Raw genomic sequence first — 15,819 nt, 5'->3', positions numbered from 1 at the left:
CCAACCAGGTTATTTGAGCTTCTTAACCCCTTACAGGTAACAGAGGAATTTTACGCTACCCTTAGCTATATGGTTATGACATGCCCCCCAAATCACAGATGGTGCTGGACAGCCTGTTCCACACTGGCTGTGATTTCTTCCTGATTATATAAAAACTAACAATATGTCCCACATTTCAAGGATGATTTTAACCAGTTGATTCTGGGAAACTTTCACGGGAGAGTGCATCAGCCACTTTGTTAGAAGTTCCTGGAATGTGTTATATTTCAAAATCAAAATCTTGGAGAGCTAAACTCCACTGAAGAAGTTTTTTGTTCTTTTCCTTGACGGTATGAAGCCACTTCAACACAGCATGGTTGGTTTGCAAGTTAAAACACCGTCCCCAAACGTATCGGCGTAGCTTTTCCAGAGCATACACAATAGCGTAACATTCCTTTTCGGTGATTGACCAGTGACTTTCCCTTTCAGACACTTTTTTGCTGAGAATCACGAAAGGATGCAATTCTTGATTTCTGCATTAAAACTGCTCCCACACCATGCTCAGATGCATCCGTGGTTACTAGGAAAGGTTTGTCAAAGTCTGGGGCCCTGAGCATAGGGTCAGACATGAGTGTCACTTTAAGCTAGTTAAAGGCCTTCTGACACTCTTCAGTCCACTGAATCATAGAATCATAGAATATCAGGGTTGGAAAGGACCTCAGGAGGTCATCTAGTCCAACCCTCTGCTCAAAGCAGGACCGATCCCCAATTAAATCATCCCAGCCAGGGCTTTGTCAAGCCTGACCTTAAAAACTTCTAAGGGAGGAGATTCCACCACCTCCCTAGGTAACGCATTCCAGTGCTTCACCACCCTCCTAGTGAAAAAGTTTTTCCTAATATGCAACCTAAATCTCCCCCACTGCAACTTGAGACCATTACTCCTTGTTCTGTCATCTGCTACCACTGAGAACAGTCTAGAGCCATCCTCTTTGGAACCCCCTTTCAGGTAGTTGAAAGCAGCTATCAAATCCCCCCTCATTCTTCTCTTCCGCAGACTAAACATCCCCAGTTCCCTCAGCCTCTCCTCATAAGTCATGTGTTCCAGTCACCTAATCATTTTTGTTGCCCTCCGCTGGACGCTTTCCAATTTTTCCACATCCTTCTTGTAGTGTGGGGCCCAAAACTGGACACAGTACTCCAGATGAGGCCTCACCAGTGTCGAATAGAGGGGAATGATCACATCCCTCGATCTGCTGGCAATGCCCCTACTTATACAGCCCCAAATGCCGTTAGCTTTCTTGGCAACAAGGACAGACTGTTGACTCATATCCAGCTTCTCGTCCACTGTAACCCCTAGGTCCTTTTCTGCAGAACTGCTGCCTAGCCATTCGGTCCCTAGACTGTAGCGGTGCATTGGATTCTTCCGTCCTAAGTGCAGGACTCTGCACTTGTCCTTGTTGAACCTCATCAGATTTCTTTTGGCCCAATCCTCCAATTTGTCTAGGTCCCTCTGTATCCTATCCCTACCCTCCAGCGTATCTACCTCTCCTCCCAGTTTAGTGTCATCTGCAAACTTGCTGAGGGTGCAATCCACACCATCCTCCAGATCATTTATGAAGATACTGAACAAAACTGAACGGCATTTGGCTGTTTCTTTTTGGTTACGTCTGTCAGTGGGGTGGCGATTTGGCTGTAGTGTGGTACAAATCGCCTTTAATATCCAGCCAAGCCTAAGAAGGATTGGACCTGTTTCTTTGACTTTGGGACAGGCCACTTTTGGATAACATCCACTTTGGCCTGCAGGGGGTTGATAGTTCCTTGACCCACCTGGTGTCCAAGGTAAGTCACTCTGTTTAAGCCTATTTGACACTTTTTAGCCTTAACAGTTAGTCCTGCCTCCCTTATGCGCTCGAAGACCTTCTGGAAATGCTCCAGGTGTTCTGCCCAGGAATCACAAAATATAGCCACATTGTCAAGGTAGGCGACTGCAGACTCTCCCAATTCCACTAGGAGACCATCTACAAGTCTTTGGAAGGTGGCAGGTGCATTCCGCAGCCCGAAAGGGAGTACATTAAATTCATACAGCCCGATGTGTGGTGAAGGCTGACCTTTCCTTGGCGGATTCATCTAGTGGTACCTGCCAGTACCCCTTGGTTAAGTCCAAGGTAGAGATGAACTGGGCACGTCCCAGTTTCTCCAATAGCTCATCTGTGCGTGGCATTGGATAGTTGTCTGGGCGAGTTACAGCATTTAGCTTACGCTAAAGTCCACGCAAAACTTATTTCCCCATCCGGTTTGGGAACTAGAACCACTGGAGATGCCTATGCACTGTTAGAGGGGCAGATTACACCCACCTGTAACATATCCTGGATCTCCCATTCTATAGCAATTTTGGCTTGAGGAGCCACCCAGTAAGGTTGGGCTCTAATTGGGCGAGCATTACCTGTGTCAATGGAGTGGTATGCCCGTTCGGTCTGTCTGGGGTGGCTGAGAACATTGGTGCGAAGCTAGTGCACAGCTACTTGATCTGCTGGCACTGCATACGCCCAAGGGTCATGGAGAGGTTCACCTCTTCCACGCCACCATCACTTTTTCCTTCGTAGTAGACACCTTCAAGCCACTAAACATCATCTCCTCCCTGGGCTGCAAACTGACAAACCTTTAATTCTCTGGAATAAAAGGGCTTTAGAGAATTAACATGATACACTTTAGGCTTTAGGTGGGGGATGCTATGAGATAGTTAACAGCTCCCAGATGCTCTGGGCTCACAACCCAGAGCAGGCAGAGGGCATTAGAGATGCTGGCAGGTCTGAGAAGACAGGAGGCCTCCCCTCCTACTCCATCCCCCTGGGGTCTGTATCCAGAGCAAACCCCAACCTCAGCGCACGGCTCCTGTTGCAGGTACAGCGGGGAGCGCTCAGCCACCAACATGGCCATCATCGAGGCCAAGCTGCCGTCCGGCTACACCCCCGTCAAGAGCTCCCTGCGGCAGGTGAGCTTCCCAGGGAGGAGAACAGGCCGGGCCAGTCACAGCGTGAAACCAGGGGCTGATCCATGGGGGAGAGCCCAGACCCCCAGGAGAACACAGATTGCAGCTCTGACCCCCAGGGGGAGCTCCCCCTGCAGAGCCCTGCCCCCTGCAGCGGGTCACTGTGCAGCCCTGGGGTCTCCCATCCAGTCACTGAGCAGGTCCTGACCCTGCTTAGCTCCCCCAGAACAGGACGCCCATGTCTAGACTCTCGCCCCTCCCCCAGCAGACACCCAGTGCTCAGCTGTGACTGACGTGGAGGGTGGCAGCCAGGCCCCTTGGCCATGGGGGCACTTGGTGCCCCATGTCCCAGCCCCCAGCAGAGCAGACAAACCGGCCCCAGCCCCTCCGTTCCTGGCTCAGCTGTTTCCTCCCTCTGCTCCTAGCTGGAGAAGCAGCGTTTGGTGAAGAGGCTGGAGGTGCAGAACGACCAGGTGACGCTCTATCTGGACCAGGTGCGTGCGGGCGGCTCAGGGCTCGGGGGGGGCCTGGCGTGAACGGGGAGGGCATGTCCTGTCCTGGCTCCACCCCCATTACAGTTGCTCTCGTGGGCTCTGTGTCACACACCCGGCGTGGGGTCACTGAAATCTCCCCTGGTTCAAGTGACCCGTTTCCATAAAGGACGGGGAGATGGGACCAGACTCAGCCAACCCCAGAGAGGGCCGTGAACCAAGCGATGGGGAGCTCAGGGTTGTGGAGGCTGGAGCTGGGCCATGAGTGATGAAAGGGGTCACATTTTGCAGGGGGGTGGAACAGGGATTCGGGGGGAGCCTTTTCTCACTGCTCCAGGCCGCAGGGGCAGAGGGAAGTGGGTTGGGCCAGTCTGAGCCTCGGGGAGGAGGGGGTTAGAGCTGCCAGGGCAGACGTTCAGCCCAGGGGCTCGCTCTGTCGCTCTCTCGGTAGCTGACGAAGGAGGCGGCGAGTTTCACCTTCTCCCTGGAGCAGGATTTTCCTGTGAAGAATCTCAGAGCAGCCCCAGTGAGACTGTACGATTACTACGAGACGGGTGAGTCCTGCCCTAGTAGAGCTGTTCCCGTGGGCCCCCTGGTGCAGTCTGTGGCTGCAGAGCGGGTGTCCTGTCCTGGCTCCACCCCAGTGCTCTGTGGCACACTCAGTGGCTGGGTGGGCATGTCCTGTGCTGGCTCCACCCCCATTACAGCTGTTCTCGTGGGCTCTGTGTCACACTCAGGGCGTGGGATCACTGAAATCTCCCCAGGTTCCAAGTGCCCCATTTCCGTAAATCCCACTCAGGTCAGAGCTTTCCCAGGTTAGATCTGTGGGGTCGGCTCACCGCGAGGGACACAGGAGCTGTGTGCTCATCTGGCTAGTGGGGAGGGTGTGGCTGGTGTAACTGGGGCCGTCCCAGCAGGAGCAGCTGAGTCCTGGCCCTTCAGGGGCCCCCACATTTACCGTGCCATTCCTTTCATCCCTTGCTTTTGCAGGTGAACACACAGAGGCTGAGTACAGCGCCCCCTGCGGCTCAGGTAGGTGTGATGCACCCACACACAACTCCAGTCCCTACAACTTTATGGGTGGAGGGAGTCCATGGGCGGGAGAGGTCTGTGTGTGTTGTAGATGGCAAAGGATGGGGAGATGGGAGCATGGAACCCACCAGGACCATGTGTGTGGGGGGAGAGACATCTGGGGAGAAGGGTCTATGTGGGGCACAAGGGAATCTCTCTTGAGGGCGGGGGGTGACTCTGAGGGGAGAGTCTTTGTGGGGGTTGGGAGAGTTCTGGGGGGTCCATGTCTACAGGTGTCTGCCAGGTGTGGGGAGGGGGCTGATTTTGATCCTGTCTCAGGGAATGTTTGTGTTTGTTTAAAGCCCCTGATGTCGACACGATGGAAAATTCCCGCTGAAGCCCCTGCCCCTGCTGGGCAGCCCCCTCCCATCCATCCCGAGAGCGCCGCGCCAGCAACCAGACACCTCAGGATCAGGGCGGCACGGACAGGCCTCATCTCATCTGCTGCTCTTCCCCATACCAGCTGCCCTATCCCCCTTAGCACCTTCTTCAGCCAACGCCTCCCGCTTCGCTCTGCAAACATCCCACTTGCTATCCCATCTCTCGGCCTCCAAACCGGCCCGTGTGATCCCAGCTGTCTGTCACATGTGCGGACAAGTGGCTGCAGTGGGGACCCCTGGGGTTTGCTGCCCGTCCTACCTGGAGCGGCAGGTTCAGTGTAAAACAAAATACAAAAACCCACCTCTTTGTGAGGCTGTTTTGTCGCTTTGTGCCTGCCCTGCTCCTGCTGCTCCTCTCACGGCTCCTGTGGATCCTTAGAGCAGCCAGATCCTGGGACCGTGGCTCTGTCCCCTTCCCCAGCCCTTTGGTCATTGCTGTGGGGTTTGGCTTTAACCCTGGGGAGGGCAGCGTCAGTGACAGCCCCCCGGGTTCCAGCCCTGGCTCGCAGAGCTGCTCTTGTTACACACATCTACATGAAAATGAACCAATTCAACTGAAGTTAGTTTTTAAACCAGTTTACTTACACCAGTGAAAACCTCAGTGTGGATGCATTTATTGTGGTGTGAAGGAGGGTTATTTTAGTTTAGGTTCAATCAATTAGGAATTGAAGTTAAACCAGAATCTACTCTTCTCTCAGACTGACAGAAGCACCTCTACCAGCTTGCATGGGTTGAACTAAATTGGTTTTAAAAGCCTAGGCCTAAGAGAGGGAGGAATAGCATGTCTGACTCCTTACCACTTTTGCTTGTTTTGTTAGTGTTTTGTTACCATCTGTTTAATTCCAGGGACTAAGGAACATTGTGGGGAAAGGCGATCTCTGTGAAAGGTCTATCCCCAGTCAAGCTAGGTGTGAGACCCTAATGTACATGCTGTGAGATACCCAGCCAGTCCTCCAGAGACCCCAGGGCAGACCAGACTTGCCATTCCTGATACTTACAGGGTAAATAAGACCGAAGAAAAATAAATACATAGACCGTGCAGACCCTCCCTATCCATCGTAAAGAATCAAGAACTCTTTGTGGGTCCCCTTTAAAAGCGGGAAGCTCATTTTCCTTTGGGCAGATATTAAAGGCACCTGATTCGGCTTTCCCCAGGGCCGGAGTGTGAAAGATTCACCAAAGAGTCACGATCACGAGCTCAGTCTCAATTGGAAAGGATGGCACAAATATATCCCAGAGGGCTGCATGTGCCTGTCTAAGGGGTAAAGAGAACTGGATTTTAATATTTGGGGAATAGGATGTGCTCCCATATTGAAAGACAGTATTGTCCTGTGTACAGGCAGGGGGCAGTCACAAAAAGGCATTTCTCCTTCTCTTTGCCTGGGCATGGCTTCCGTAAGGATACGATTACACTAACAGAGCTGGTGGATTTAATTCCTGCTGCCTGTGACGTTTGTAGGGGGAGCTCGTAGCAGCCCCTCTATTTAGGCTGCCATGATAAAATAGTCTTTTTCTTTGAGATGCTCTCACCCCGTCATTGTTTGCTGTGGGTCTTTGATATTCAGCCCTCAGGCTGGCGAATTGGCTTTTCTTTGTGCCATCAGATTCCATTCAGATATTGCTTAGATAGGAACCCCAGGGTTTCTACCTTTTTTTCATTTGTGGACCCCTAAAACATTTCCAGTGGAGGTGCTGACCCCCTTGGAAATCTTAGAGTTTGCGGACTCCCAGGGGGCTGCAGACCACAGGCTGAAAACCACTGATCTGTGGGAATGACGGCCTTTCGCGGACTCCTTAGACATAGTTTGCCAACCCCCATTTGTCCTCGGGCCACAGCTGGAGAACCACTGACATAAACTGTTCAGAACAATCCCCATTTCCCCTCCGGCATTTGTGCTCCTGCCAGAATCGCACTGAACTCGAACCTTCCACAGAGCCGCCTCCTGCTGCCCCCACCAAAGCAGCAGCGCCAGCTCCTGTCCTGGGAACAAGTGGGAGCTGCTCTAGGAAGAGAGGTGGGCTTCCCTCACTGGGCACAGAACATGGCTCCAGTGGCCCATGGCACCTCTGGGCGATCACATGGAGCAGGACCTCCATCCCAGCCAGCCCACAGAGCCGAACAGCCCATCACCCATCCAGGACAGCAACCTGGTCCTGCTGCGACTGAACAGACTGCTGTGGCTCAAGTAGAAGCAGCCCGGGCTGAAGGCTCAAACACGCAGCGGGAGGTGCGCGCTTAGCAAATATTGGACGCCCAAGCAGTGTGGGAAGCCCTGCGGTGTGAAGCCTGGAGACTGAATTCAGTTGTGAATGTCTCAGACCCAGGGCTGGCTCAGCACAACCGGAACCTTGGAAGTAGTATAAGGGCCCTACCATCAATCAAACCCTGACCCCGCCCCTTGACCCCTTAGCCCCGCCCTCTTGACCTCTTAGCCCCACCCACCGGAAGTCCCGCCCCATGGGTTATTACTTCCGGGGTCAAGGCTGCCACATGACCGGAAGCAAGGTGTGTCATGTGACACCCACCACACCCCTTGACCCCTTTAACCCCACCCCTTGACCTCTGCCCCCCCCCACCGGAAGTCCTGCCCCATGGGGTATTACTTCCAGGGTCAAGGCTGCCACGTGACCGGAAGCAAGGTATGTCATGTGAACCCTCTAACAACTCCTCCCACTGCCCTCTACCAATCAGGATGGGTTTCGCCCCGTAGGACTTCCCCCCCAAGAGGAGCTTTGACCAATCAGGGCGAGTTCCGGAGGGGGGTGTCCTCTCCGGAAGTGGGTCTTGTGACCCCTCTAACAACTCCTCCCCCCCCCCCACCAATCAGGATGGGTTTTGCCCCGTAGGACCTCCCAGAGAGGAGCTTTGACCAATCAGGGCGAGTTCCGGGGTGGGGGTGTCCTCTCTGGAAGTGGGTCTTGTGACCCCTCTAACAACTCCTCCCCCCACCCCGCTACCAATCAGGAGGGGTTTTGTTCCGATAGGACCAAGAGGAGATTTGACCAATTAGGATGAGTTCCGGGGGCGGGGTGACCCGTCCGGAAATGATTCGTGTGACCCCTCTAACAACTCCTCCCACCAACCTCTACCAATCAGGCCGGCCCGAGAGCAGATTTGACCAAAATAGGGCAGGTTCTGGGATGGGGTGAACCACCCAGAAGAGGGGCGTATGACCCCTCTGCCAATCAGAGCGCAGCACCATCACCCCATAAGGCCCAGCGTCGGGCAGAAGAGGCTGTCTTTTACCAAGAGCGCGTGTTTTAGAAATCGTGGAAACATGGACTCCTTCACCACCCCCGTGAGAACTTCGGACTTTGTTTTAGCCCCGAGGGCCTTCAACAAACCGCGGAGAAAGCGCTACATCAGCGAGAGTTCTGAGGAGGGCCCTTTGGCCCAGCCGTTGATGGACACACCGGAAACCGACCCCGAAACCCGGCTGCTTGTGAGGCCCCACGATGAGCGTGATGGCCTCTTGTTGTCCACCCCCCGAGAGGTGGAAGGTGATCACGGCTTGGGGGAGTTACGGGCGGACAAGGTGAATGAAAAAGACGTGGCTCAGGTAAATGAATGTTTAAGAAGTGACGGTCGGGGTGGGGGTGTGTAATGGGGGGGGGGCTAGGAACCAGGGATTGTGTAAATCAAAAACCAAGCAGTGGTGTGCTTACGCTGTTTCTTTTTTGAAAAAAAAAATCTCTCAACAGCTCGATGATGCCTTTCTGGAGGCCTTTGAGAACTTACACATCGGTAGCCCTGTGGGAGTAAATGTATCATGCGTCAGCTGTTTTTGCTCATGTCTGAGACACAGATCTCAAGAGGAAAAGGACAAAATGGAAGAATGAACCAGCACAGACACCCTCATGTTAGGAGTCATGGCGTCCATTTTTACAGGCGGTTGTAAAAGGTTGTGTTAAACCAGGCGATTAATAAAACTTATTTAAACGTGTTAATATGAATGTTGTCCCCCACCCACACTTGTGTTAGTAAAAGATGGTACCAGTAACAGTCATGTCTCCACAGGCGGCTCTTTTAAAGAAAATATATTACACCCCCGGGGAAGTTGGGAGCTTTGGCAGGTTGAACCCTCTTTTTCAAGTGGCCAAAAAGCATAGTAAAACTTTAAATAGAAGACAAGTAACAGCTTGGCTTTCAGACCAGGATGCTTATACTTTACACAAACCGGCTCGAATACGTTTTAAAAGAAACAAGACCATTGTTTCAGATGTGGATGCGCAATGGCAGGCAGATTTGGTGGATATACACCAGTTCTCCAAACAGAACAGCAATTTTAAGTACATCTTAACAGTGGTAGACATTCTATCCAAATATGCCTGGGCCTTAGGCCTAAGGGACAAGACGAGTGGTGAGGTATGCAAGGCCTTTAAAGCTATTTTTAGCGAAGGGCGTGTGCCTCAAAAATTACAAACCGATCGGGGGAAAGAATTTTTAAACAAACCCTTAAGCAGATTGTTAAAACGGCATGGCATTCACCATTTTGTTACTAATAATGAAGTCAAAGCAGGGGTTGTGGAGCGGTTTAACAGAACTTTAAAAACTAGGATGTGGAGATATTTTACAGCCCATAACACCTTTCGCTACATCGATGTGTTACCTGACTTTATAAAGAGTTACAACCAGAGCTTTCACAGAACTATACATACCAGACCCGCTGATGTTAACCCTTCAAATTCTCTGAAGGTATGGAAAATGGTTTATGGAGATGATTTTAAAATAAAACCGGTTGTTGCCCCTTTTCGAAAAGGCGACCAAAGGAGCTTTTGAAAAAGGTTATGAACAGACATTTACCGATGAGATATTCATAGTGGATGAAGCCTTAACCAGGGGTCAGAGACCTGTATACCGATTAAAAGACTACGAGGGTGAGACAGTTACTGGATCTTTTTACCTTGAAGAATTACAAAAAGTAAACCCCAAACGAGACAGGATTTACAGGGTTGAAAAAGTTCTAGCGGAGAAAGGAAAAGGGAGAAAAAAGCAACTACTGGTAAAATGGTTGGGGTGGCCTGATAAGTTTAACAGCTGGGTGAAAGCTTCTCAACTCTGTGACATTTAGACACAAACAACAAACAAACAAAAGTTATTCCTCCCCGCAAAGTCAGAGAAGATGAGCGACGGCGGGTTTTACATTACTTTGCCCAGCAACGCCAGCGCTGCAGTTTTTCCCCAAAACACCAGCTCGAACTTTACAATACGGCTAATTAAGCCCTTGGATCTCCGGGGTGCCTGGGAGGTGGGGTTAGTGGAAATACAATACCCGCACAGCTGGAACACTATCAACGAAGACACCCCTTTTGAAGTCACCTTTGGAGATATGGCATGGAGTTTCATCCTACGACGAGGTTATTACGCGTCCATACCCGAATTACTGGATCATATGAACAGTATCATAGCTCGTCACCCCGGACCGCCTGAGATGGTCATGAACTATGACCCTGTGGGTAGAAAAATTAGACTTAAATCCGCCGCTTTTACTTATATGTTTTCTACCAGCGGGGAGCTAGCTAACATTCTGGGCTTGGGCCCCAAACACAGCGTCCAAAAATTCCCTTTCTCGGCAGACATTACAGGGGGTTTTAATTCCTTGTATCTGTACACGGATATCGTAGAACATCAGTTTGTGGGGGATTTTTCTGTTCCCCTGTTACGTTGTGTCCCCGTCCAAGGAAGGAACAACGAGTCTGTCACCATCACCTACGATAAACCTCATTACGTCCCTATCAGTAAACACCACATCGACACAATTACCATTGAAATAAAGACAGATCAGAACAAAAGCGTCTCATTTCGCTTTGGCAAGGTGATCATCAAGCTACACCTGCGCCCCCGGAGAGAGCGAGTTTTCTAAAAAAGCAAAACAGTATTATGGCGATCCTAAAAAATTACGGCGACCCCAACGTCTACAGAAACTATTACAAAGCCCAGGCGGGATACGCCCTTCCCGGATATCATGGGGCCCCCGTGATGTATGGGGCAGGCGTGGGTGGAATATTCCGTAGCCTCTTTCGAAAAGCCGTACCGCTTTTGAGGAGGGGGCTAGAGATTATTAAACCCCACGTAAAAACCGCCGCTCAAAACATAGCTAAAGACGTGGTAGGTCACGTCTCCCGCGCTGTTCTGGAGAAGGTGGGGAACACAGCTTCACAGGAAGGATCGGGGCTGATGTACATTAAAAGGAGGAAGAAGAGAAAGAGAAATGCGTCATACCCGCGACGCGCAGGTCCCCCGAAACCCTTTAAAAGAAGGGCTTTGACCCGCAGGGTCGGCCATAAGCGAAAGTCCAAGAGGAAGCCTGGGCGAAAGAGGAAACACTCGCCGGCTGATACAAGAGATATATTTTAATCAACATGGCTTTCGTTCACTGCGGGTCTGAAGAATGCACCAAATCCGAACTAGACTTGTTCCAAATAGCCCCTACGCAGACCAGCATTGAGAAAAGCATCTACATCGAGGTGCCACCTCTGTCGGCCGTTACGGAGTCTGCCCCCATTGACTTCTTTATAGCAGGGAATGGCGTAGATTATATGGATTTAAACAACACACTGCTGTACCTGTGTTGCAAGATTGTAAAAGGAGACGGAACTGAACTCAACGCGGGTGCCGAGGTGGGCCTGGTGAATTACCCAGTGGCCTCTATTTTTAGTCAGCTGGATGTCACGCTCGGAGACCGTCTTGTAAGCCAAAGCAACAACTGTTACCCTTACAGGGCCTTTATAGAATCGGTGCTCAATTACAGCAACGACACCCTCGCCACGCAATTTTCCGCTGGCCTCTTTTACAAAGACACTGCCGGACAACAGGAAGACACAGACTTGGATGGCGAGAATCTAGGGTTTGTGAGGCGTGCAAAGCTGACTGCTCAAAGCAGAACAGTAGAGCTTCTGGGTCATCTACACAGCGACCTGTTTTTTCAAGAAAAACTATTGTTGAACGGAGTGGATGTGAAAATTAAACTGACGCGCAGTAAAGATCCTTTCTGTTTAATGGGCAGCGGAACCGAAGGCTTTAAACTGCGCATTCTATCAGCATCCCTTTTTGTGAAGAAAGTACGTGTGGCCCCGAGCGTTCGTCTGGGGCATGCCGAGGCCCTGCTTACCGCTAATGCCAAATACCCCGTGGACCGTGTGGGAATGAAAGTGTTTAGCATCCCTGCGGGCAGCAGGGTCAGTAACCAGGAGAACCTGTTCTTGGGACAGTTGCCCAAAATGCTTGTCCTGGGGTTCGTGGATAACGATGCCTTTAGCGGAAGTTACGCTAAAAATCCCTTTCATTTTAAGCATTACGATATTAATTTTGTGGCCTTGTATGTGGATGGTGAGCAGATACCGACCAAGCCTCTGCAACCAGACTTCGAGGCAGGATGCTGCGTGAGAGAATACATGAATCTGGTACAGACGGCCGGTAAACACATGAAAGATCGTTCTCTGTTAATCGACCGTGAGGAGTTTGCACAGGGTTACACCATGTTTGCCTTTGACCTGTCCCCCGACCAGGAATGCGCCGATCACTATTCCCTGATTAAAACCGGGAACCTGAGAGCAGAAATTCGTTTTGGGAAGGCTTTAACCATTACCGTCAATATGATCGTGTATGGGGTTTTTGACAACGTCATAGAGATAAATCAGAGGAGAAATGTTCTGTTTGACTACATGTGAACATGGACACCGTGCAGCTCTCACGTGTCTTATCAACAGACCCTTACACGAAAAAGAATTTCTTAGACGTGTTTCCCTGCGATTGGCTCCCTGGCGGCAAGCTGTCTCAGAGACCCCTAGGTTTGGTGGTCAACACACATCCACACAGCCGACCGGGTGAACACTGGCTTGCCGTGTATCTGGTGGAGCGTAACCTTGGAGAGTTTTTTGACTCATACGGGCATCCCCCGAACAGTGTGTTCTTTCCTAAAAGCATTATGAAATTTTTAAACAAAAATGCCACAGACATTGTGTTTCACAACAGACAATTACAAGACCCCAGCTCCGTTGCCTGCGGCTATCACTGCGTGTTTTTCTTACACCATCGTAGCAAGGGTTTATCTTTTGACCGGATTTTAAAATTGTATTCTAATGACTTAGTGCAAAACGACCGGATGGTGATGAATTTTGTAAAAAATAAATTTAAATACTTGGCCATGCCTAGCCTTGCTCAAAGCATGTTTCAACAAGCCCAGACATGCGTATCTTGCAACGATTTTCATAGTCATGTTACCCAATAAAGCACCCCAGGTGGGGAGTTTAAAGACAATCGATGTTTGGCGTGGTTTTTTTTTTAAAAAAAACAAAACACAATGACCCAATTCAGAAATGTTTTATTTAAAGCAAAACATTACCAGTTTTAAAAGAAAATGGAACGTGAAAAAGATCACAAACTGAGCCATTCGACTCTTTTAGCCAATTTTCGTTTTTTAGATGGCAAAAAAGGGGTCACTGTTTCTTGGTCCACACCGGTGTCGGCGATTGAGGCCTTGAGGCGTTCCAAAAGATCTCTGTTGGTCGCGTTGCCCATGATGGAAGATGGCATGTTCAGTTCCGCCATGGCATTCATAAACACATCCCATCCTTTAGGTACATGTCTGCTAGGAACAGAGCGCGTCTGGGTGACGGCCCTGACTAAGTCGAGCATGTTAGAACCATTAACCACAGAGCCTTTGTACACAAAAGACCCTTTATCGGTCCATGAAGAAATGTTTTTATCTTGGCTCAGCTTATTTAGCAATACTGATGCATTTTTCTTATAACGCTTATTCACATTATCCAACACCTCCTGAGCAACAGAGTCTGAGGTCTTTGGTGTTTCGGAGGGTTTGGCAGTCACACTCTGTTCCTGTTCTGGTAGAAACAGACTTAGTTTTCCTTTGTCCACATCGCTCTGCTTCACGTACGTTAGGTACCTTTGAAGCACGGTGCTGTAAAGTTTAGCCTTTTCATATTCACCTAAGTCAGTTCTTTGAAGAACAGATTTCATTTCAGCATCCAGTAAGCGAGTTGCAGTCGTTCTGATATTTTCCTCTGCCGGAGGGGGAGCACTTAATTGCTCCAACTGCCGGCTGGGCACCAGGTACATTTTTTCTGCATACTCCATTATCGATTAGTTAAAAGCCCCGTTATCAGAGGGATAGCAAAACTTAACAGGGGTCCTATAAACCCCCCAGACTGCTTCACCAGACGCTTCTTTCTTTTAAGTGAAACCCTTTTATTACACAAAGTTTTTATAAGCGTGTGTTTCTTTTTCAGCACACGCACTTGCTTCGGTGTTAAAGGTACGTTTCCTTTTAAGGTGTTGAGCGCTATTTCTGAGATGGCTGCTACTAGATCGTCAGAGGCCGAGCACAGTATAGCCCTCCTTTGCTGTGGGGACGATTGGCTAAGTTATTTTAAAAGGCCCAGGTTTCTTTTCACGCAGCTAGACATGTTTTCAGTCAGCAACCCCGGCTGCTAAAAAGGGACCTGCCAATAATTCATCTCTTTTTATACAGGGCTGTTGTTCTTTTTAAAGTATAAACTGCCGGCCAGTCTGGAGGGAAAAGACCAGTTCTTAGCCTATAAGCTTCTGGTGTGGAAGCATTTAAATCCACCACCAGGTAGCCATAAGGCCTTTTGGTAGCATCCTCAAAAGCTTCTAGAAAGAACTGAGCTTTGCCGGGGTACATTTGCCGAGCGAGTGTAGCAATTTGTAATCTGTCCCTGGGGTTTTTGAACAGAACCATGTATTTTGTGTTTAGGTTAATAGTGCGACTCTTTTTTCCCTGGCAAAATACGTTCTGAACTATATACATAATGCTCAGGTTCCTGTGATGCACATACTTGGTAAAGGCTTTCTCGATTTCATCGCTTTCACAAGCGGAGTTCATCAGATCGTCTATGATAATCATGTTCACTTTATTGGTAGGAAACAAACGGTCATCGTCAAAAGCATCAGGCAGACCCTCCACAAAATTGATAAAGGGGTATTTACAGAGCAGTTCTTTATACAAGGGTTGCCAACAACTGTAACACCACACAATATTCTCAGGCGTAACAGACAATGTTTGTTTGGCATTATCCAATACATTTTTTATAAAGTAACTTTTCCCGCAGTTGCTAGGCCCCGCGAGAATTGCAGAAAAGGGGTGTCTCCACCTCGTATCCATTTTTCAAAAACCGTAGGGCAGGGTTTTAAACCCTTCTCCTAGGACCCTCTTGTTGTAAACGACTTTCTGTGTTTTTTTAAGGGTTTTTGTCTCTATTTGCCACTGATTTTTGTTTCTTACAATAGAGGGTTGCTGCACCTCTATCTTTTTTGAGGGGTTCTCTCGCAGACCCGTGCAATAGTCCAGGACTAGATCTTTCAAACTGTCAAAGTTGATCTTTTCACAGTTTGCTACGTTCAGGGTAATACCTTTGACCTTCATACAAGCCTTTCCTCCCGACAGTTTGTACCCGTATGTTTTTGGGCCTGCCGACACAAACTCGGTGATGTGTTGATCTGGTGGGATCTCGCTCGTGAGGTCCCCTAAATAATCCCCCAGAGGGGGATTCCAGGCCCCCTCCCTTTTCACAAATATCACAGAGTCAGTGTCGTGGTACAGGCACCGCTCTTGCAATCCGTCTAGGAGGTTGTATAGTTCTAAGCGGGCATAAGCGGTGGTGAAACAGGCTATGAAAACATTGGTATTGCCAGAGACAGAATAACAGTCTTTTGCGTGCTTCCAAGATACGCACGCTGTTTCATCGTCGATAAACTCACAGGATGAAACCTCGTAGTTGGGGGAAAATAGGTACTGAAAGAGTTCGTCAGGGTCTCTCACGATGCTGGTATTGGGTAGGTTGGTTCTTTGGCCGAATTTACCCCACAGAGAATTTAAAAACAGTTTAGCAATTTGGCGTTTAGCGGGGTTTAGCCTGATCTCGTGTC

At 49.7% G+C, this 15,819-nt stretch overlaps 1 protein-coding gene across 1 annotated transcript in view; it reads left to right on the top strand.

Annotated features, from left to right (window-relative positions):
- LOC141978708 (alpha-2-macroglobulin-like protein 1) overlaps positions 1-5,050 on the top strand; it is a 57,840-nt gene extending 52,790 nt beyond the window's left edge. Inside the window, exons 32-36 of the mRNA XM_074941036.1 lie at positions 2,881-2,971; positions 3,394-3,462; positions 3,911-4,013; positions 4,450-4,491; positions 4,833-5,050. Of these exons, the coding sequence (XP_074797137.1) occupies positions 2,881-2,971; positions 3,394-3,462; positions 3,911-4,013; positions 4,450-4,491; positions 4,833-4,867 (340 nt within the window). The 3' untranslated portion in view covers positions 4,868-5,050. The remainder of the gene's footprint in view (positions 1-2,880; positions 2,972-3,393; positions 3,463-3,910; positions 4,014-4,449; positions 4,492-4,832) is intronic.
- The last annotated feature ends 10,769 nt before the right edge of the window (positions 5,051-15,819 follow it).

Source organism: Natator depressus, chromosome 27 (assembly GCF_965152275.1).
Source record: "Natator depressus isolate rNatDep1 chromosome 27, rNatDep2.hap1, whole genome shotgun sequence".
NCBI lineage: Eukaryota > Metazoa > Chordata > Testudines > Cheloniidae > Natator > Natator depressus.
This window is presented reverse-complemented; position numbering and strand designations above follow the sequence as displayed.